The 22963-nt window shown below is 50.2% G+C and overlaps 1 protein-coding gene and 1 long non-coding RNA gene across 4 annotated transcripts in view; one reads left to right on the top strand and one right to left on the bottom strand.

The window, feature by feature from the left end:
* Positions 1-22963, top strand: part of FAT2 (FAT atypical cadherin 2) — a 56084-nt gene that overhangs the window by 30852 nt on the left and 2269 nt on the right. Inside the window, exons 10-23 of the mRNA XM_040573235.1 lie at positions 36-4088; positions 5936-6132; positions 7431-7584; positions 8012-8245; positions 9035-9424; positions 11193-11407; positions 12051-12188; positions 12828-12971; positions 13080-13277; positions 14361-15168; positions 15860-16005; positions 18282-18723; positions 21153-21306; positions 22275-22867. Coding sequence (XP_040429169.1) covers positions 36-4088; positions 5936-6132; positions 7431-7584; positions 8012-8245; positions 9035-9424; positions 11193-11407; positions 12051-12188; positions 12828-12971; positions 13080-13277; positions 14361-15168; positions 15860-16005; positions 18282-18723; positions 21153-21306; positions 22275-22867 — 7866 coding nt within the window. The remainder of the gene's footprint in view (positions 1-35; positions 4089-5935; positions 6133-7430; positions 7585-8011; positions 8246-9034; positions 9425-11192; positions 11408-12050; positions 12189-12827; positions 12972-13079; positions 13278-14360; positions 15169-15859; positions 16006-18281; positions 18724-21152; positions 21307-22274; positions 22868-22963) is intronic.
* LOC121077763 lies at positions 179-11203 on the bottom strand. 3 transcript variants are annotated; one of them, XR_005824290.1, is made up of 4 exons: positions 11083-11203; positions 6682-6753; positions 4940-5071; positions 179-318 (listed from the first exon to the last, which is right to left on the bottom strand). It is a non-coding gene; the product is annotated as an uncharacterized LOC121077763 (long non-coding RNA). The 3 variants fall into 3 exon arrangements; XR_005824288.1 differs by lacking the exon at positions 179-318 and adding an exon at positions 4028-4113; XR_005824289.1 differs by lacking the exon at positions 179-318 and adding an exon at positions 4082-4441.

The raw sequence follows: 22963 nt of genomic DNA, 5'->3' as shown, positions 1-22963 counted from the left end.
TTTCATTCTTTACTTTGTCATTTTTCTTCTTGCAGGTAATGGGGAAGGTTTCTTCAGCATTGACCCACATTCTGGAATTATTACAGTTGCCCAGAAACTGGACCCATCCAAGCAAGAGAGATTTACACTCATTGTAAAGGCAGAAGACCAAGGGTTCCCCCAGCTTAAAGATTCTGCTACGGTGCATGTCCACATTAGACCCTCTGATCGGACCCCTCCAAAATTTGCAGAGGCCGAATACATCGCAGAAATCAGTGAATCCACTGCTGTTGGCTCTCCTCTGATCCAGGTTTCAGCCACAAGCTTGTCACCAGTCAGCTATGAAATAAAAGATGGAAACGGAGATGGAGTGTTTTCCATGAACTATCAGTCAGGCCTTATTTCCACCCAGAAGAGCCTAGATTTCGAGCAGGTGTCTTTTTACCAGTTGAAAGTCCGTGGCACCAACATGGCTGGAGCTTTTATGGACACAATGGTGCTTATCTATGTCATCGATGAGAATGACAATGTGCCCATCTTCGTTAAGCCTGCCTTCACTGGCTGGATCATGGAGAACGCTCCATCACAAACCATGGTTCTGGATGAGAGCAATGCTCCCTTGGTGACCCACGCAACAGATGCTGACCAAGACTCCAATGCTTTGCTGGTCTATGAGATTTTGGAGCCAGAAGCACTGAAATATTTTACAGTAGATCCCAGCACAGGGACACTTACCAGTCGTGCTGATATAGACTATGAACTTACCCCAGTTTTCCACTTCAGTGTACACGCACATGACAGTGGAAGTCCCAGCTTATTCGCATCCAAGCCAACCAAGGTGACAATCCATGTTAAAGATGTGAATGACTCACCTCCAGTCTTTGTCAAAGACACTTATGAGCTTTCTGTCCTGTTACCTGTCCATCCAGGGATGGAGCTTTTGTCAGTGCAGGCAAAAGATGCAGATTCAGAGGTGACCTACAGCATCGTGGAAGGAAACCTTGATAATGCTTTCTATATTCATCCACTCACTGGTCTCATCTCCATTCTCAATGCTACCGGCTTGGGAAGGCATCGTGAACTCACAGTCAGAGCTGGTGATGGCTTATATAAGAGCACTGCTCTGGTTAAACTAAATTTAACTCAAGTACAAGTTTCTGGTTTAAAATTTGATCAGGATGTATACACAGCAACTGTGATGGAGAACTCTACAGATGAGAAGACTCTTACTGTTCTTGGGGTCAAGGGATATCAGCTAAATGAACCACTCTTCTACTCACTTTTGAATGGGAAGGAAAGATTCAAAATGATCCAAGCATCTGGAGTACTCCAGACCAAGGGTGTGAAATTTGACCGTGAAACCCAAGACATGCATGAGGTAGCTGTGGAGGTGAAGGACAACAGGAAACCACCGAGAGTGTCCCAAGCCACGGTCAAGGTTTATGTAGAGGACGTTAATGACAATCCACCTCAGTTTGAGAATGTGCCATACTACACCTCGGTGCAGGATGGCACGGAGCCAGGTGACGTACTCTTTCAGGTATCAGCAACAGATAAAGACATTGGGAATAACGCGGCCATTACCTACTCATTCGCAGAGGACTATAAGTATTTTTGGATTGACCCCTACCTAGGAGACATCTCACTAAAGATGCCCCTTGACTATCAAGCACTGAATAAATACAGCCTCCGAGTCATTGCTAAGGACAAAGGCGAGCCTCCACTCCTCGCTGAAGAGGAGGTTGTGATCAGTGTGAGGAATAAATCCAACCCTCTGTTCCAAAGTCTGTATTACCGAGTGAAGGTGCCAGAAAACATCCCCCTGTACACATCTATCCTCCACATACAGGCCCGCAGCCCAGAAGGCTTGCGCCTCATCTACAACATCATGGAAGAAGACTCCCTCAAGCTGTTCAGCACCGACTTCAAAACAGGTGTCCTTACTGTCACAGGCCAGCTGGACTATGAGCTGGAGACCAAACACACGTTCACTGTTAGAGCCACAGACACGGCGCTAGGATCCTTTTCAGAAGCCAGGGTAGAGGTGGAGGTAGAGGACATTAACGACAACCCGCCAGTATTTTCTCAGATGATCTACACGGCGTCTGTCTCAGAGAGTATGCCTGCGCATACCCCTGTTATCCAGATCTTTGCTTCTGATAAAGATTCAGGCAGAAACAAAGTCGTCTCCTATCAGATCGTGGATGATGGTTCAGATGCTACCAAGTTCTTTAGTATTGATGCCAGCACAGGGCAAATAACAACAGCTCAAGCGCTTGATTACGAAAAAAATCAGCAGTTTCGCATGAAAGTTAGAGCTGCAGATCATGGGATGCCTCCACTTAGCAGCGATGCCCTGGTAATTGTAGATGTGACGGACATCAATGACAATCCTCCTGAGTTCAGCCAGCTTCAGTATGAAGCCAAGGTAAGCGAAATGGCTACATGTGGGCACATTGTGATAAAAGTCCAGGCCCTGGACCCTGATAGCGGAGACACCACCCGACTGGAATATGTGATACTCTCAGGCAACGACAACAGGCATTTCACCATCAACAGCACTTCTGGAATAATATCCATGTTCAACCGCTGCAAAAAGGACTTGGAGTCATCTTACAATCTCAGAGTTTCTGCTTCAGATGGAGTTTTCAAGAGCACAGTGCCTGTGTATATCAACACCACCAACGCCAACAAATACAGCCCCTCTTTTCGGCAGAATGTGTACGAGGCAGAGCTGGCGGAAAATGCTGAGATAGGTACCAAAGTGATTGAGCTGCTGGCTATCGACCCAGACGGTGGCCCGTATGGCACTATAGACTACACCATCATAAATAAACTCGCCGATGAGAAGTTCTCCATAGATAACAAAGGCCATATTACCACGCTGCAAAAACTGGACAGGGAAAACTCCACTGAGAGAGTCATTGCCATTAAAGTCATGGCCAAGGATGGGGGTGGGAAGGTGGCATTCTGCACTGTCAAAATAATCCTTACAGACGAGAATGACAACCCACCTCAGTTCAAAGCATCTGAATACACGCTGTCCATCCAGTCCAATGTAAGCAAAGGCTCCCCCGTCATTCAGGTACTGGCTTATGATGCCGATGAAGGTGCAAATGCAGATGTCATTTACTCCGTTGACTCCGTGGAAGATGTGGCAGAAGACCTTGTTGAGATCAATGCTGCCACTGGGGTGGTTAAGGTGAAAGAGAGCCTTGTTGGTTTAGAAAACAGAGCCTTTAACTTCAAGGTGAAAGCTGAAGATGGCAGACCCCCTCACTGGAACTCCCTTGTCCCAGTGAACCTTCAAATTGTCCCCAGGGAGGTGACATTGCCAAGGTTTTCTGAGCCCCTTTACACGTTCTCAGCATCTGAGGACCTTCCAGAAGGTTCGGAAATAGGGTCAGTCAAAGCTTTCGCAGAGGATCCCATCATATACAGCCTGGTGAAGGGAACCACCACAGAAAGTAACAAGGACGAGGTGTTCACGCTGGATGAACAAACGGGGGCTTTGAAAATCAAAAAGGCAGTGGATCACGAGACCACCAAGTGGTACCAGATTGATGTTATGGCTCACTGCTCACATCAAGAAACTGAGCTGGTCTCCTTGGTCTCTGTGAATATCCAGGTGCAAGACATCAATGACAACAAACCTGTTTTTGAGGCAGATCCCTACAAAGCTTTTGTCATGGAGAACATGCCATCAGGAACCACAGTCATTCAAGTGACAGCTAACGACCAGGACACGGGAAGCGATGGGCAGGTGACCTACAGTTTGGAAGCAGAGTCTGGCAACCTCCGAGGACTCTTCACCATTGATGGAGAGAGTGGATGGATCACCACACTGAAAGAGCTGGACTGTGAAACTCAGGAGATTTATCGGTTTTATGTGGTCGCCACTGACCATGGCAGGAAAGTCCAACTCTCTTCCCAAACCCTGGTGGAGGTGACTGTCTCTGATGAAAATGATAATGCCCCACAGTTCACGTCAGACTTCTATAAAGGGTCGGTAATTGAGAATGCGGAGCCTGGGCAGGTGGTTGTCACACTGAGTACCATCGATGCAGACATCTCTGAGCAGAACCGGCGGGTCACCTGCTACATTACTGGTGAGTTTTCCTGACTTTATATCTTCTAAATGGGCAAGAATAATTAGAATTTCATCTCAAAGTGAGGCTTTGATACCTTGTCTTGTAAAATACTGACACGGAAATAACATTACACTGACAGTCCGAACAGAAATAGCAGATGAAGCCTGAGCTCTGCCAGGAGCAAGACTCTTCGGTTAACTGAGTCTAGGGTATCCAAAAATCTTTAGAAACTAATTCACAGTACTGTAATTTCATTTATTTACACTTTCCTATTCATGTCAGTCTTTGTGAGTGTTTTGACTAACAAGAAACACCAAAGATGACTCTTGCATCCCTGCAGCATCAGTTGTGCCAACTAAAATTAACCACTGCTGTAAAACAACAAAAAGTTATATTGGAATGTTTGTTGTGCATCTACACAAGTAGAAGCTTGATTTTACAGAACTGTTTGACCCCAAAGGGGTCCTGGAACAGATACTTCAAATTAAAATGTTTGTTCAAACTCAAATGAAGACCCTTCAGGGTCAAAACATTTAACCAAATCATGCCGCAGCCTGTTATCTGTTACAGTAACCATTCAAAACAGGGGAAGGAATGCTGGTACTTTCAGTTGGTTTATGGCATGCCTAGGAATTTGCAAGCCTTTGGGAGGAAAGAGGCAATTCATTTATGTATTAGTGTTTCTGCCGTTTTAAAGGTAGCAGTAACTTCCAATTACTTTAAGCCTGAGAGAATGCACATTTGTGTTAGTGGTGAATACCATATATTCTTGCTGCTTTGTACTTAAAAGTGCAGGTCAAACTTTACACATAAACACATAAATACAACTGCAGTGTAGCACTATAGCAGGAGGTGAACGCAGAGCCTACCTTCCCATGTTCACTTGCACATTGATTTGAAGCACACTGGAGCTAAATCTGAGCAGGGGCTGGGGTCTCCCAGCATCAGAAGAGGGGCCAGCAGATGTCTCAGTGGCCTCCAGATTCACGACCACAACACCACTGCACACATAAAGCAGAAAGAGAGTGAATTTAATTTACTTGGCTGCACGAGGCCTTTCAGAGCCTGGCATGAACAAGTCCTGCAGCCAGCTCTCTTCATTGCCTCCCGTTACCCCGTGTGCTCTCTCCTTCTCTCCAATAGCTTGGGTGCAGCAGAGGACATGAGCTCCTCGCCAGAAGAGAGGGATTCTCCAGGGGCAGCATCTGCCCCTCTTATATCCACCTTGTGTAGCACCAGTGGGAGAGACATGAATCTGGTGGACTGGAGCCTGCCTGGTCTCGATTTTACCTATGTCTCTCATCATTTTGGTCTTATAGGATGAAAAGTAGCTCCAGAAAGCAGAGCTACATATTAAATGCATCTAAATATTAAAAGGAAATAAAACTATACATGGTATGTAACAATAAAATCCAACCAGTGTCTCCAGGGTATCTGCAATTCTCAGATCCCTTTAGGAACATACACCGAGAAAGTCTGACATGTTTTAGGAAAGTCAGAAGATGTGGTTTTGCAGCAATGAATATGCATGTCTGCAGAACGTTACAAAGACATTTTTGCAATTGGGAGCTGTTTCCTCTTTCCACCCCATTCATCTCCCCAGTGTAATGCTCAGTGAATAACAGAAACACGCAGGGTGTTTCACAGCTGTGCAGCAAGGTGGACCGACCGCTCCCCTCCTGACTGTTGTGATAGCAGTGCCTTTTCCATGTCACCACTGCAAGTCCTTCAGCTCTCCTACAGGACTGGCAGAGGACACATCTATATCCCTATTCCTTACCACTCCTGATTTTCAACACCCAGTAAATGCCTTTTTTCTTTTTTTTTTTTTTGTCCTTTTTCTTGCCTCTTCTTGCCCCTTCTAGAAGGAGACACGCTAGGACAGTTCCAAGTTAATCAAATTGAAGGAGAATGGACAATTTCTTCCAAGAAGCCTCTGGACAGGGAAGATACAGAGAAATATCTCCTCAAGGTTATGGCTTCCGATGGGAAATTTCAGGCTACCACAGAAGTGGAAATTTTTGTTCTGGATATCAATGACAACAGCCCTGAGTGCGGGCAGGTGAGACATTTGTCCCAGTACATCTGGGGGCACGAGGAGAGTGGCTGGGAAGGAGAGAACACAAGAGCAAGGAAGAAAAGGCAGAAAGAGCACATGTTGAGAGGGTTTGGCTTGTCATTATTCTTCTCACACGATCCTGTTGCTTTGATTATACTTAGCAAATTTAATTAAGGTGCTCGTCGAGCAAGAACATTAAATCTAGCCTCCAAGCATGTTTGCCAGCAGTAACTGAGCACCTAAGCATTATGAAGGGTAATTCTTGGAGATAAACAATGCCAGGAAGCCTCCTGGGTAGGGGCATGGAAATTACCAAGTTTATATCCTGCTAAGCTGAAAGATTCCCATCAGGAGTGTTGTTACTGCAGAAGCTGATCGCTGGTATGGATTTTACTCGTGGTGAGAAAGGACAGAAGCAGTTGTTTCCCAAAGGAGATTCAAAGGCTTGCGTGAAATGAGCTCGCTGGTCCCAGTCCACACCCCGCACTGGTCCCAGTCCACAGCCCAGCAGCTGGCTACCCTCCTCCCAGTGGCATAATGCAAATTACTGACCTTCACGTGCTCCCAGCAGAGACAAGGAATGGGTGCTGAAATGTCCTCATAGCAGCCTGCATAGCTCCCTGTCTGGTGTAAGAGGGAGGATAAGAGAAATTAAACCTATTGCTTACCACTTGCTAACAAAGAAATCTAGGCTTTAAAAGAGCTTCAAGCTGTCATTGAGACCACCTGTTAACAACAAAGATCCACTTTACTAAAACTACCTTGCCCATTCTTAGAGGCAGAGGCAGAGGTTTGCAGCCACCCTTAATTGTCTGCTCCCAAGCTTCACAGCATCGTCTGTCAGCCCAAGTGTCGAAATTGAATCATACTGGAAACAGGGATGCTTCTTTACTCTATGCAACAGTCTCTTACAGATAGTCATAATTAAAATGATTGCTCTGATATTTATTTGTATTTTTATAAAGCTAAATAGCACTGATTAGGTTAACCATGGGTCGTATTTTCTTCATCTCCAAGCCTCTCTCCAAGTGTTCTGTATCCTTTCCAGGCTGTGGTTTTCACAGTTGGCTGCTGTTCTGGCTAGGGCCATAGAAGTGCCAAACATAATAGGCCTGTCTTCTAGTCTGTGCTCGCATATCCTGACGTTGTGGTCATCTTTCACAACAGCTAGACATTAGGCACATTGTGCTCTCCTCTGTTTTGCCCTTGTCTTTGAACCTTCTGCTAGTCCATTCCTCCCCTGTATGGGGAGGTATTTTGGAGACGGATCAGATACCAATCACACTTTCTGTCCTTGCCAGATATTCTACACTGGGAGAGTCTCTGAAGATGCTCAACCAGGTCTTTTCATTTTGAAAATATCAGCGACCGACCCCGACGTTGGCAGCAACGCCCAGATCACGTACAGCCTCCACGGCCCTGGCGCAGAGGAGTTTCGGCTGGGCCCCCACACAGGTGAGACCCAGCCCTGCGAAGGCATCCTCCTTTCCAGGCAGACACAATGATCCTTCCATAGATGACGTAGGGTTTGTCACATAGCAGGAGGCTTGATGCAGCGAGGTTTACAAAGAGGGGTTGAAACAAAACTTATTGATGAGCACTTTTATCCTATGGCGGCATCCCTTGCGAGAGATTCAGTCCGAGTTGCAGGACTCCCCGTGCCAAGCCCTGCCAGGGCAATGGCTGGCAGAGATCTGAGAACAGCCCTGAGCAGTGTGGTGTGGACACATCACCGCTATTAACCCAATTACAGCCAGTGTCCAAACTCAGTCTGTTCCTCCCACGGTTCGCTCAGGGTGCAGCGTGCTTGAGCCTCTCCGAGCCCTCCTGGGCTGAGGCTGTGGTTGCAGGAGCCAAGACCACCTCCTGTTCCTTCCCATAGGGGAACTGACCACCTCTGCACCTCTCGACCGGGAGCAGAAACCTACCTACCACCTCATCGCCAAAGCGACTGACGGTGGAGGCCGTTCCTGCCAGGCAGACATCATGCTGAGCGTGGAAGACACGAATGACAACGCGCCCAGGTTCTTCCCCAGCCACTGCGCTGTGGCCGTTTTTGACAACACCACGACAAAGACACCCATTGCTGTGGTTGCTGCCAGGGACCTTGATGAAGGTGAGTCGGGATGGGATTTACTTCTTAGCAGAGTCCACCCTCCATCCTGAATAGAAACCTTTAAAACTTAGGGGAGAGCAGCAGCACTGGGCACAGATGCTTGAACCTTGGCAAAGACATGCCTGGATCTCATCACCGATATGTCCTCGGCTAGCAGGCTGGCATCAGCACTCTTGTGATGCTGTAGGAAGTGCAGTATCTGTAGAAATATGAAGACTTTGAGGAAAAGCTCAGAAACTGTAGCTATGATGCACAGCGCAAACTGTGACATGCAGTTTGTCTGGGCTCCAAACTAGACAGAAATTGTAACAAAGATGGAGAAAAATAATTAGCATAATAAGGAAAAAAGAGCTTTGTGTCTGGAGAGGGTCAATGATGCGGATGGAGAGGTTCTTCTGAAAACAAAAGATTTTCATGTATGTATGTAAGGGTCCTAAGAAAGGATCTTAATAAACCCCTCCAGCAGAGACTCAATTTACAGTGATATAAAAGCAAGATGATATTTATGTGCTTTGGAAGCAAAGATGAAGGAAAATAACATTTAAAAACACGGGGACTGAGAAGCGCAAGTAAATACAGACAGGTGTTGCTGATGCCTGGTGCTGAAGGTGGCTAGATGTCTGAACCTGCAGGTGGACAGGGGCACCTTGGAAGGGGATGTTCATGCAGCCTCCATTTTCCCTATAAATTTTAGGTCACTTAGGTACCTACATTCCTACTGGATAAAAAACTTGAAACCAGCAACATTCCTACCCATGAACTAACGCAGCCTGTCCCTTATCCTTCCAGGTCCCAACGCCGAGGTGGTCTATTCCCTCTCTGACTCGGCCAATGGACACTTTTCAATCGAGGAAACCACGGGGGTGATCCGTCTGGAAAAGCCCCTGAAGGACTCGCAGCACTCCGCCTTTGAGCTGACAGTCTGTGCTACCGACCGGGGCTCCCCAGAGCCCCTCACTGCTCTCGGCACTGTCACCGTCTCCGTTGTGGATCTAAATGAATACCTGCCTGTTTTCCTGGCCCCTGAATACGTGGCTATGGTACAGGAGGACGTGGCTGTGGGTACGGAGGTCCTCAACCTGTCAGCGTTGACGAGGGACAACACAGAAAACACAGAAATCAAGTATGAAATTGTGAATGGCAATGACCACGGGAAATTTCAGCTCAACTCAAATACGGGTAAGATGGTCTGATGCCCAAGCACCTCCAGGTTGACCCAACATCAAAGGCTGTCCTTATATGCTCCTTTGCTGGTTCTTTTCGTTTTGGTTTGCACTTCTGCTCTTCTCCCCTCTGACTTTAGCCACTGTAATGTATTGCACTTGCTCTTTTTATGCCTTTGCTCTTTCACCCTCACCCACTTTGCTGATCCTTAAACAGTTCTCAGGCTTTCATCCCCCTCTTTTCCCCTTGTGTTTCTCTGAAGGTCTTTTCTTACCAGCTTTCATTTCTACCCATCTCTCTCCCTGTTCTCACATCTGTCTCTCCTTCACCTCTCATCTTCCCAGCCTCTGTTTAACACTCCCCGTTATTCTCTTCACATGTGTGTACGTGTATGTCAGAGGAAGGGGCTGGGGGAAAAGGAGGATGTTAGAGTACTCCATTTCCTAAAAGAGCTTCCGCTGATGTCTCCACGCAGTCAGTCTTGGCCACAGATCTTTTCTGCCCCTATAGAGAGTACAGCATGAGGGTAGGGAGTGCAGCCTTCTCTTCTACACTAAATTTTCTCTGCTAAGTCACTTAAAGTGTGACAAAAATCGTCCTGAAATTAATGGAAAGATTGCTGTTACATGTCTGGGATCTGAGATGGGTCGGTGAGAAAGAGGAATACGTGGAGATCAGGATGGAGAAATTTTTCCACTTCGAAAAGCTGGGGAAGGTGATTTCATTCAGAAAGTTTCTCCATTGTGATCACACTAGGTACCTGCAGCCCAAGCTAACAGGCAGTTTTATTAGGCAGCATCAATGAATGTGGCTGTTACCAATCCATTAACCACAAGCAGGTGTTGAGACAGGCTTACCAACCAAATAAAGCACTGCTGTATGTGCACAGCGATCTGATAAGAGCTGTTATCGCAAGGCCAGTGTTAGATCCCTGGAACAAGCACTGGCTGCATCCTCAATGGCCTTCTGCTCTTGGCTGTAACACCCTCACCCACAGTGCCTTCCCAGCTTCTCTGTCCTCAAGGCTCCTGCTACTTTTTCCAAACTGATCTTCTCATTAGCATGCATGTCTTAAAAGACACCAGAGCAGTGTCATTTCCGGGGAATAATTTTGTGACATTTTCAGTGCAGAACCCAGGAAAACATTAAAGTGCACAGGCCCATTGTGTCCTTGTGTCCCTTTCTTTTTTTTTTCTTTTTTTTTTTCCTTTCTTCTTTTTTTCTTTTCTTTCAATTTATGTCTTTATTCCCTGTTTCTCAATCATTTTCCAAGTTTAACAGCCTCCTTTTTCCTTCTATACTACATCCCAAACCTTGGTTACAAATCACAACATCTTGCCATACACCTTTTTCTCCTGTTCTATTCTGCATCTACATCTCACACCTTTTCACCCTGCCTATGACACCAGTTTGTGGTGCTCTGAAACTGCGTTGGTCACAGCTTTTGATAGCATTGTTGGACTCTCATCCTATTTTGTCCCAGATCTCTTCCAATCAAGACTACTGGAGACCTTCCAGAACGAGAGCTTGTTTCACCTCTTCAAACGCTTGACACCAAACAGAGGCAGGTTATGGCAGAATCACTTCAATTACAGCTTGTTTTATGTGATGCCATGACTTTCAATATCCTGCTTTAACCAGAGAAGGTCAAAGCCAGATCAACAGCACCTTACCAGCTGGCAGTTTTGGCAATCATCTCAGTAGGCCTCCAGTATTCCAAAAAACCACATGTACCATTCATTTAAAGTATCTTCTTTCCTTTTCTGTCCATCTGCCAATGCAGGTGCCTTATACATAAATGGGAGCTTGGACTTTGAAGCGAGTCATGAGTATTACTTATCCATTGAGGGCACAAGGAAGGGCTCAGCTTCTCTCAGTGATGTCACCATGGTGGTGATCAACATAACTGACATTAATGATCATGCACCAGAGTTCATCCAAGACCCCTACTTCGCTGATATCCGGGAGGATGCTGCAGTTGGAGAAATCATCCTCACGGTATGATTACAAACAAAGCCACTGTCTTTACCTCCTCTCTTACTTGCACTATGTGTTATTTGCTCTTCCTTTGCACTTTACCCTGCCTTGGACACAGCCAGTTCAGTGGGTTTGTGATATTCAGCACCTAAGATTTAGGCATGACTTTTAAAAGGATGATTGCAAGGATTCCCAGCAGCCCACAGACAGGGCTGACACTTTGCTTCAGAAGGCACCTTTGAATGAAAGCTTGGAATACCTAAGGAGGGCTCAGAAGCTTTGAGGACCTCCCAGAAGAGCTAAAATGCCTGCCAATAGCCCATGCCCTTGAGGTCTGGGGAAGGCAGGGGGTCCCCTAATGCAGAATAGAGGAGTCAGGGTATTGCCGTGTGGAATCCACTGCCTAGCCTACATTACCATCACAGGGATGCTGAAGTCAGGAATGGATGAAGGAGAAAGCCAATGTTGTAGCTTTGCTTATTTTTTCCCAGAGAAAACTCGTGAATGACACTGATGTAAAACACCTTCTTTCCTCCTCCTCATTTAAAGCCAATACCTTAAATCAAACCAACACCCTTCAATGACAAAGAGGTCACGTCCCTGGGGATTCCCCCATGGCCAGGCCCTTTTGGGCCAGGAGTCCTAGTTGTTTTTCTTCTGACAGGTGTCAGCTGACGACCTGGATGGAGCGATGAACAACCAGATCACATATTCGATTGTGGAAGGGAACCCACTGGGACATTTTGCCATTCAGCCCAAAAGTGGGCAGATAAGCATTGCCAAGCATCTGGACAGGGAGGAGGTGAGTTCAAGAAAATGGAAACAGGAAAATTAAAACAGATGTGTCACCCAAGGGAGCACAGTATATTCAGCTGCCTGCTGTTTTCTGAATAATCTACTGGTAATACCATAAGTAGAAGGCAACTCTTTCATTCACTCATTCGTTCATTCATTCATTCATTCATTCATTCATTTTCTAGACCCATAGGTGTAGAAAGGGTGGGCTTTAGAGAAGGCAATACAGACTTCAGTGGTCACAGCTCTGTGCTCTACCAGTGCTTCAAGCTGTCTGGGTGAGAATCAGCCCCAAAACAGAAACCAACATTGCTGGTTTACACTCCTATTAATCAGGGCATTACAGAAAATAGGTATTGGCAGGGGCTGGAAAGGCCATCTGGACAATCTCTTCCATAAAGCAGTAGCAGCTCAAACCACTGCTGACAGATGTTTGCCCAGCTTGGGTCTCATCCATCTTTGGCAAGTTGTTTCCCTGCTCTGCAGCTACTGTGAGGCTGATTCTCTTCAGCAAGGTGCTAATTTATGGATGGAGACCCCTAGATGAGGGCAAAGCTATTTAACAAGCTGTAGCAGAAAAAGATGGATGTGAAAAAGCCACCCCTCCTCCACTTCTCCAAGTGACCATATACTATAAATCCTCCAGATCTCCAGCTACTCCCTGACAGTTCGAGCCATGGACAACGGCCACCCTGCTCAGTCCAGCGATGTTGCTGTGCGTGTCCATGTGTCTGACGTCAATGACAACCCTCCTCGGTTCTTCCAGCTCAACTACAGCGTGGTGGTGCAGGTAAGCCAGGGGCCTGTTCCTTATCCAGCAGCCCTAGGAGCAATATGAGTTCCCCTGGGCCTTGTCTCTTTGCTTGTGTTTCTCCACTAGCGTCTTCTTATATTTCAGGAGAATGCCCCAGTGGGTACAAGCGTCCTGGAGCTGATCATGAGTGACAGAGACTCCCCAGAAAATGGGCCACCGTATTCATTCCAGATTACACAGGGCAATGACGGGAAGGCATTTGATGTCACCCAAAATGGTCTGCTGGTTACATCATCCATCCTGAACAGAAGAGTCAAAGAGCAGTACCTTTTACAAGTCCAGGTAAAGCCTGCTTTTCTGTCCTGGTAGCTCGACTCCCAGCCAGGTTTAGGAGCAACACAATGAGATTAGGATGGCACAGCCGGATGGGAAATTCCCTGGTATTGGAGAAATCCAATCCAGGAAAAAATTCTGCAGCTTGGAGCCAGGTCCAGAGCTCATTGCTCTGCAAAGTCTGCCCACAAGAAGCTGGTAACCAGACTCTGCACTGATAAAATCAGTTAATATGATAATGAGAAATGCTCTGTCAGCAGTGTCCTTAGGCTGATGCTTTTCCCAGCATAATTCTAGCAGTTTCCAGTTTAAAGCAAAACCTGGATCTGGTCCTGCAAATTTTCTCCAAGTATCATAGAAGTGATTTAAGCTCCTCTTTTTGAGGGTTTCTATTGTGGTAGTGTAAACGAATTAATTTTCAATGTTATCAAAGAGGATAGTGTTTTACAAACAATAGGATAATAACATGTAAAGTACATACTTCTTCAGTAATAGCAGTCGTTCTAAAAGCTAGGTACTATTATTATTATAAACCTCAACCACTAACTGGCTAAGATCAGGGAGAGACTTATCCTGTAATCTGATTATTCACATTTTTCTATTCTGAGCTTCCTTGGCTCATGCTAGACAGACATTGTCAGAGGTGGGATATGGGCTTAAATAGTCCGGAAGGTGAGCAAATGTGTCAACGTGCGTAACTGCTTTTATCTATCTCTGTACACCCGGTTACGTATGGAACACCAGAGATTGGCAGCAGCTCTAAAGATGATTAATCCTCAGGAAATCAGAGCCACTCAGGTGTGCCTCAGCTGCTGATGAGCACACGGAAATGAGCGCGACCCCAGCACTAACAGAAGGACTCAGTCAGTCTCCAGGCTGGAAGGCACGCTGCCGCTTCCCTCGGGAAGCCAGCCCCAGGCAGAGGTCCAACGCTGCTGCCAATTTTTCCTGCTCCTTCTCCATTCCTGCTGCCTGAGAGCTCCCACCCATTGCTGCCTGTGCAAAGGGCACTGTCCTTTGGCAAAGCCTCAGCCCCTCAGGGGACAGCAAGCAGCACACGGCTGTAACAGGTCCTTCTCTTTTCTTTGTCAGGTCTCTGACAGCGGTATCCCTCCCCTGTCCTCATCGGCATTCATAAACATTCAAGTGACTGAGCAGAGCCAGTACGCCCCCTCTGCCCTTCCCCTGGAGATATTCATCACCACCAACGAGGCAGCCTTCCGAGGCGGCGTGCTGGGCAAGATCCACGCCACGGACCGAGACCCCCACGACACGCTGGTGTACACGTTGGTGGCAGAAGTGCCCCGGGAGGGACGCTTCTCCGTTGGGGCCGCAGACGGAAAGATCATTGCTGGGGACAAGCTTCCCCATGGCCATTACCTCCTGAACGTGACGGTGAGCGATGGCACGTTCACCGCCACCACCAGCGTCAACGTCCACGTGTGGTGCTTCACGCAGGAGGCACTGGACAAGGCGGTGGTGCTGCACTTCCGACACCTCTCTCCAGAGGAGTTTGTGGGGGACCACTGGCGCAACTTGCAGAGGTTTCTAGGAAATATCCTTGTCACCCGGCGCCAGAACATCCACATGGCCAGCCTACAGCCCGCGGCTACCTCTGATGGGGTGGACCTGCTCTTGGCCGTTGGAGAGCCGCACGGCTCCCTGTACGAGCCTCGGGTGCTTGCAAACAAGATCACCGTCTCAGCTGGGGAGATGGACCAGCTTGTCGGACTGCGGATGAAGAAGGCAATTCATGTGCCGTGCCACGGGTCAGCCTGTGCCCACCGTGTCTGCAAGGAGACCATTCAGCTGGATCCAGGCATGATGTCTACTTACAGCACTGCCCGACTCAGCGTCCTCACCCCGCGGCACAGCCTGGAGCAAATCTGTTCTTGCAATGGTGAGCAATCCTTCTTGGTAGCACGCCACAATATAAACCTCTTAGAGCTTGAATAATTCACTTTTTTTTTGGTTTTTTTTTTTTTGGTGTGAATCTCCTGTAGCATTTAATTAAGCAACAGTAATATTTATCTCATTGGCAAAAGTCACTCAAGTCACTCATACCTAGCAAGTAACAAAGCTCAATGATTAGATTTTCAATCTTTGAGCTCCTGTGTTTATTCTAGGCTCAGAAAAATAGAGACTAACTGACAAATTCCAGGGAAGGCAAGTAGAGCATTTTTGTTATGTGTACTCTAGAGTGCTTCAAGTAATGAGACAATAGAGGTTAACACATCACTTGGTCAGGAAAGATAGGGGGATACGGTAGGCTAAGATAAAGGCATATTAAAGGAAGAGGAAATCCAAGGGTGTTGCAGACCATTCTGTGGGCACCCAGAAGCTGCTGCAGGACAGAACTCACAGGGCTGCCATTGTAGGACCTGTTGTAGGTATAGGACAGTTGTGTACCCAAAAGAAATACTGGGAGCACCACGTGGGAGCCGTGGGAGGTGCAGTGCAGCTGCACGTGGGTTGCAGTGGGCAGAGGATTGTTGCTGGGCATTGATGGTGTCCGGCTGGGAAAAGAGGCAAGGCTGCATACAGCCTCAAGGTGTGACAAAGACAAGACCTTTCATTCACTCTGCTTCCAGGAACGGCTGTGAGGTTCGGGGGCCACAGCTACATTTGGTACCAGCACTCTCAGGCGGGGTCCTGGCACATGCACTTCCGTCTGAAGACCCACCAGCTGCACGCTGTTGTGTTCTCTGCCAACGGGACTGACCAGGCCATGTTGGAGGTACGGATCACAATATGCAGGGCTTCTTTCCAGTGTAAAAAGCACTTATTGTTTCAGGGAAGGGAACCAGAGAAAGAAGATGCAGTAGTAAATATCTCTAGTAATTGATCTAGAAAAGCGGATGAATAAAGAATGGGGGTTTTGTGTATTCCCTGCCAATTAAAATTGGTCTAACTGGAGACCAAGATCACGGGACATACTTACCAGCTTACTGAGACTTATCCCCGAGACTAATCACATTGTGATCTACACACTGCAAATCTACCTGCAAGTGTTCATCCTGTCCCTGAGTTCCCTCATCCATTCTCACAGTTTCGCAATCCCATCTTCCCATTTTGAAATACTTGTCTTCCCACTGCTACAAAAGACCGACACAGACAGGAAGCTGTGCAATGGCCAACACCCAGAGACCCACCCAAAGTATGTATTGCTCCTGCTGTCACTGTCCTAGCCATTAAGGACAAAAGCAGAGAAACATCATCTGTATGTCCTGTGCCCATCTCCAGCCGTGACTTTAAGCCATGTTGCAAAGGGCTGATGAGAGAAATTTAGCTTCTCAAGAAGGGTCCGTCTGGCCTGAATAACTGAAGGAAGCCCTCAGGATTTTAAGCTTTGTGGACTGCCCTGTTCTAGGTATGAGCCAAAGCTGTGAAATAATTTTAACCAACGGTTTGTAGATTTGGTAAAGAGGACAGCTTCTCCCAGGGGTATGCATGTCATCGCTCTTCCAGTTGCTAAGCTCTACTGATATTCAGAAACAGGACGCAGTGGGAGGATGGCAAGCCAGGCACGCTGGGAAGGACTTGGCAGTCCGTCAGCTCTTGCTCCGGGGAATCGAGTTCTCAGCTGTCTCCCAGCCCCAGAAATCGATAAGCCCAATCTACAGACCCATCTGAAGTGAAATCACCTTCCTCCGGATAAAGCAAAGTGACAAAGCTCTCTGGTGCGCCTGCCAATCGTGCAAAGGGATTTACACACACATTGCCCTGAGGCCCTTCCACAGCGCGTGCCGGCTGCATCCAGTTCTCCCTTCCCTTTGTCATCCCTCGTTCTTTCAGCGGGCGCTCTCTCCTCCTGCTGGGCTTTATTTATACCACGAACTTCTCTTAGAGTGAACTGATGTCCCACTCTGCATTTGGCCCCTCCAGAGTAGCCCGATCATACCAGATATAGGTTCCTCTAGAGTTTGGTGTAGCCCATAATCACGCCTCTTGCTCTAGCCTCTTCCAAGCATCGCCGCTCCTCGTCTCTAATGTCCCCCAGTGGAGATCTCACCTGCTTGGGATTCCCAACAGCAAGCTCTGCAGGCTTTCTGTGAATGTCTTGTTCTGTCATTTCTCCTTCTCCATGGGCTCTTGGCTTCTATGAAGGAGAGCTTTTATCAACAGAGCACTGGGGAGAAAAGGTGAAAAGGGGATTTACCCCTGAATTCACCCCAAAACAACACAGATAAACTTTCCTTCATCTTTCTTCCATGAGTTTTAAAGAGGAATCTTGGGTCACAGACAGGAATTTCTGACGGCCCAGTTCAGTGCAGAAGACAGTGGCATGGTTTGCTTTTGGAAGCTCAATAACTTGATTGTCTCCCTCCATTCTGCTGGAGAGCAAGGACTGGATTGCAACCCCTATTAGCAGCTTTGGCCTGGGTTTCTGGCAGGCTGATGAGGAGCTGGGTACAACAGGAATCCCTTTCTCTGCCTCCCGCCTTCTCCTTGCCTCCCCCAGAGAAAGCTGCCAGGTGCTGCTCCTCGTCGAGGTCCTTTCAGCATCCCTCACCCATGCCAAAGCAGGAACCACTCCAGCACCTCCCCCACCGCTAGCGAGACAGTGAGAAAAGAATAAAGGCCACGTGGCCCAGAACAAGAGTCCATCTGTGCCCCGTGATGGAGTTGGGACAGCCTGAATACCAGGGCTCTGATTAGGCTCGGGAAGGGGGGAGAAAGGGTGAGCAGCTGCAGCAGTGCTATGGCACGGCTCTGCACCCTGTTATGCGGAAAGGTGAGCTTCCCTCCCTCACAGCAGTCAGTGGTTGCAGGAAAAGGCCATGGGCGAAGTTGTGCCAGCAAGATGAAGGTGGTTTGCAAAATAAATGAGATTTCAGTGGCTGTATTTGCCTAGCTGGTAATTCTTGGGGCCTAAAAACTGGGATCCATCTTGACTCACAACGCTCAGGCAGGGAGAGAGGGGAATAAGTAGCAAGAGAAATGCAGAGAGCCCCCACAAACACCACCCACCTGTATCACAGCTAACTGGGACCGCTGGGATGTGTTTTGCAGGTGGTGAACGGGGTGCCTCACCTCGGGTACAGCTGCCGGGGCACCTACACCGGGAACCTCTCCTCCTCGCGCCTTGTGAGCGATGGCGAGTGGCACTCGGTCTTCCTGGAGGTGAAGAACACGTCTGTCCGCCTGCTCATCGACGGCCTGGGGAACGCCTCTCTCCAGCTGCCGGGGGCCTGTGGCATCTCCCAGGGCAGACGAGACCTGCTTTTTGGGGGCCTCCGGCAACCCTCCCAGTCCCAGAGAGTCACACGGGGGTTCAGAGGCTGCCTGGATGTGCTTGCGATCAACGGCAGGGAAGTGGTCCTCCTGCCCGGGAAAGGGCAATCCAAGGAAGTGGTGGAGGAGGTGGGGATAAAGCAGTGTTGCTCCCCGACCGGTGCCTGCAGCAGCAATCCGTGCCTGAACAACGGGATGTGCTCCGAAACCCATGGAGGAGGTACGTGGATATCCTACACAGAGCAACGGGGAAGCAATGAGGGAAGGGAAAGTCACAACTTCTTCATTTGTCCCTGTGCAAGGGGCTTCTTGAATGAGAGGTCCCCGGTCCCAGGGGAACTCAAGGGATAGCTGGCTCAGTGCACGAGCAGCCGGGGCCATGAGATCATCCTCCTGGCTCTCAGCAGTGGGCCGTGGCTCAGAGAGCAGGAGCACATTTCTAAGGAACGCGCATGACCTAGGAGAGAGCAACTTTGCCAAAAATTCAGACGCAAATAGAAATTCCACCCTCCCCCCCTACATCCCCTTTGCTTAAGGAGCTATTAGTGAGGTCGGAATTGGGCGAGATGGGATCATGCAGCGATGGTATCTGGGCAGAAACAAGCCAAGATCTTCATCTATTCCCACTGCACTCAGTGACCCCCCAGGGCTATGGGAAAGGATATGGGGAAAACAGCAAGCTCACATCTGAGAGTGGCAGGTTAACGCGGGGTGCGGGTGCTCAGCAGAGGTTTGGCACCAGGCTCTGCTCCAGACACACTCCCCACTGCCCCGTCCTCCTGTCAGAGGGCTTCTCCCACCAGCTGCATCACAAACAGGGCTCGTGTGCGGTGGTCCCAGGGCAAGGACCCCCTCCCAGCTCCCCCCTCGTGCCGCTGCCCTGCACCCACATCCCAGCTGCCAGCACAGTAGCGGAGCCGCACCCCACAGCACCCCATCATCCAAGATGGGCACCCCCAGGGCAGTGGGTGCTTTGCAGGCTGCGGCGTGGGGCAGGAGCTCTGTGCTCCTCGGGCTGGCTGCCAAATCCCAAACCCTGCCCGGTGAGCAAGCGAGGACCGGAGGAGGGAGCAGAGCTCCTCCTGCCCTGCCCGCAGCCGCTGGGAACAAGATCCCCAGCCCTGCCGACTCAGCAGCTGCCTGGTTCAGGTGAACTCGTTTGACGCAAGCTGCGTCCACGCCGAACAGTTAGCCTGGCTGGCCCTCGTGCCTCAGCCTTACCCCTGCAACCCTCTGCCTGGAAATCCCCTCTGGCTGGGCTGGAAGAGGCTCAAAGCCCTGCAGGTGAAAACTCACTTCTGCTGTGGGTCAAGGCAGCACCTGCAAGCTTTGCAGAGAGGATACAGAGGGGAAAAAAAAAAAAATCCCTCCCTCGTTAATAATCACCCAGCGCCCTTCCCATTGCTTCCTCCCAGTGTGAACAGCCTCTCCTGCAAACGGCCAGCTGCCCAGCAGGGTTCTTGTGGGATGCAGCCCCGGCAGGATCACACAGGGCATTTCTGCAAGGCAGGGGCTGCTGGAGGGAGCCGTAGCTGCGAGGTTAGCCGGGGTGTGCGGCTTCCTGCAGCCCCGCGGGCTCACTGCTGGACACCGCGGGCACGCAGCACGAGTTTGTGCAGAGCTCTGCCCGGGGACCGAAGGCATGGGATCACCCGCACAGGCTAAGGCACGTCTGGGCAAACGAGCCCGGGTGGGCCACGAGCCATGTGAGAACGCGTCTGTGCCGAAAGGGTCAAAGCCAGACCAGGCACCACATCAACCAGGAGCACAGCGCGAACACAGGCGAGCCCCGCGCCCAGGAACACGTGTGTTTGTGCGCACGCAGCCCCACGGGCGATGTCCAGCACCTGCCAAGCGAGCACCGGCACGTCCTGGCTGCACAGCCCCTGGCACGCGTGTGGGAACAGGTCTGCCCTTGCTCGCACTGTGCTCTAAAAGCGGGGAAGTTTGGCTTGTGGCTGAGCAGCCAAGACTTGGAGCATGCTGCAGCGTGGCAAGCCTGACCTTCCTGCACAGCACCGCCAGCCGAGGGACTGGCAGGGGCTCAGCAGAGCCAGGGATGTTCCCATTTTCAGGGCTACGCGAAGCAGCAGCCCAAAACCCAGGCGGCAGCAGCCCCTCCACATCCCCAGGTGTGCCGGGTTCCTCTGGCCGTGACCAATCACCTCCTGCAGGCAGGAGAAGCCAGGCGTGCCGAGACAGGTGCCTCGCACCGCCAGGACTCGCAGGACCGAGGCTGCAGAGAACAATAGGTTGCACGGGATTGCGTTTAGCAGGGCCAGAAATGCTGATGCAGCCCACCAGGCTCCCCTTCCTTTAACCTGAGTTTGTCCCCCAGTTTCTCCGTGCAGTAAAGCCGTGTGCTGGCAGGAGAGGGGCTGTGTCAGGAGAGAGCAGGCCTCACTTCTCTAAACAGCTCTGCAGTGCCCAAAGCCTTCAGCAACTACTCCAGGTCCTGTAATGTAGGCGCCAGCCCTCCAAGAACGGTTTGGGTGCCCCACAAACATCCAGCAGCACCAAGCACCTGTGCTCAGGCAGCTGGATTAGGCCCTCCATTTGTGCCATCAGTGCCGGGCACTGCTCCACACTGCTCTCACCAGTTCCTCCATGCGGATGCGGTCTCCTTACGGCACCCTCTCACCCCTCCAGGTTACACCTGCATCTGCTCCGGGCTGTTTTCTGGTGAGCGCTGTGAGCTAGGGGACAGCCCCTGCGACTCCAAGCCCTGCTTGCACGGGGGCACCTGCATCCTCTCTGCCACCGGCTACTCCTGCCACTGCCCCGACTGGTACCTGGGCGAAAGGTAAGGTCTGGCAAGGCCAGGAGGGCTCCCATGGTGGGCTGGGAACATGACGTCCTACTGGTGCCTGTTATCACCGGGCATCACAGTGTTTGGCTGAACCCTATGGTTAAAACCACTTTGGAGTTCTCACCAGCAATGTTACAGCATGGATATGTTTCCCCTACGCTAAATGTCAGCGAGCGCTTGCCAAATATCCGCAGCTGGAGAAGTAACCAGGCCCAGAGGCTGCTCTGCTGCTTGGTGTCACCCGCCGCAGCCACGCGCCCTCCCTAAGCACCCTGCCCTGCCTCCAGCCCGGCACCACCAGAGGTGCCCCGCGTGGGCTCAGACAGCACCGTGCCCAGCTCCTCCTCCTGCCCGAGTCACTTAGCTGGGGTGTGACCAGTGCTCTGAACAAATATGAAGGCAGAAATCATTACTGCAACTCTTGGATAAAGGAATGTATCCGGGCATTAGGTGGCAGTGTGATACCTGAAATGGCACACACGCTGGCTCGCGCATCGTAACACAATGGCTAAGAAATAAGAGAAGTGAAAACTTCATTGTGTCTCTGCAGTAAGAGTAATAGGGAAAAAAAAAAAAAAGGAAGGAAAATCAACCAGTGCATATTCCCCCTAGCATGGGGAGATAATTACTGCTGGAAGGGAAAGTCCCTGTCCTGCAGAGGAGTGAGAAAGGGGAATGTTTAGGTTCTACGGTGTAAAGCAGGACGGAGAATTCAGTCTCAGCTCTGCATATGCTCCATAAAATGCCAAAAAATGACCAACCTGCAAAACTTTCAGCCTCCTTCAGAAAACTGTAAATGCAAGGATCCCTGTCCTCTGCCAGGAGAGGCGGGTAGCACAGAGGCTGGCAAGGGAGACAGAGGCCCAGAGGGAGCACCCCAGGTGGTGTAAGCCAGAGCTCTGAACAGGACGGTGCAGCTTTAGCCGCTTCCCCAGGCTGATGTTGTCCCCATCCCTTCCCAGGTGCGAGAAGCTGGCCGAGGAGTGCCAAGACAACCCGTGCCGCAACGCGGGGCGCTGCGTGAGCGCCCAGGGCTCCATCCACTGCATCTGCCCGTCGGATTACCAGGGGGACTACTGCACGCAGCCCATCATCACCCCCGCCATCGTGCCCACGCAGTGGGCGGTGGGCCCGGCGGAGATCGCCGAGATCGTGGCCGGCGTGCTGGGGGTGGCCATCCTGGCCGTGGCCTTCGTGCTCATCCGCAAGCGCTACCGCCACCGCGCCAAGGCACACAAGCCGGTGGCCCGGGAGGACCCCGACCTGCTCTCCAAGAGCGAGTTCTCCAAGAGCGTGGGCGTGGGCACCCAAGCCGTGCCGCCCATCGAGCTCAACATCCTCGGCGACACGGCGCACAACAACCTGGACCGGGCCACGCCGGAGCAGCGCAAAGCCAGCGGCACCCCCGAGTTCGTCACCTTCAACTCGGCCAACGCCCCCAAGCACCGGGGCACCATCGTGTGCAGCGTGGCGCCCAACCTGCCCCCCGCCGCGCCCCCCTCCAACTCCGACAACGAGTCCTTTGTCAAGTGCACCTGGGCCAGGGAGGAGATGGGTCAGTAGCCGCAGCTTTGGCTTGCTCTCGCAAGGCCCCTTTACCCCTGTGAAGTGCATCACAGGTTTGCAAACATGGGAGAGCAATGGTGTCGGG

This window comes from Cygnus olor, chromosome 14, assembly GCF_009769625.2.
Source record: "Cygnus olor isolate bCygOlo1 chromosome 14, bCygOlo1.pri.v2, whole genome shotgun sequence".
NCBI lineage: Eukaryota > Metazoa > Chordata > Aves > Anseriformes > Anatidae > Cygnus > Cygnus olor.
Note: the sequence above shows the minus strand (reverse complement) of the source record. Positions and strands in the feature narration are given on the sequence as shown.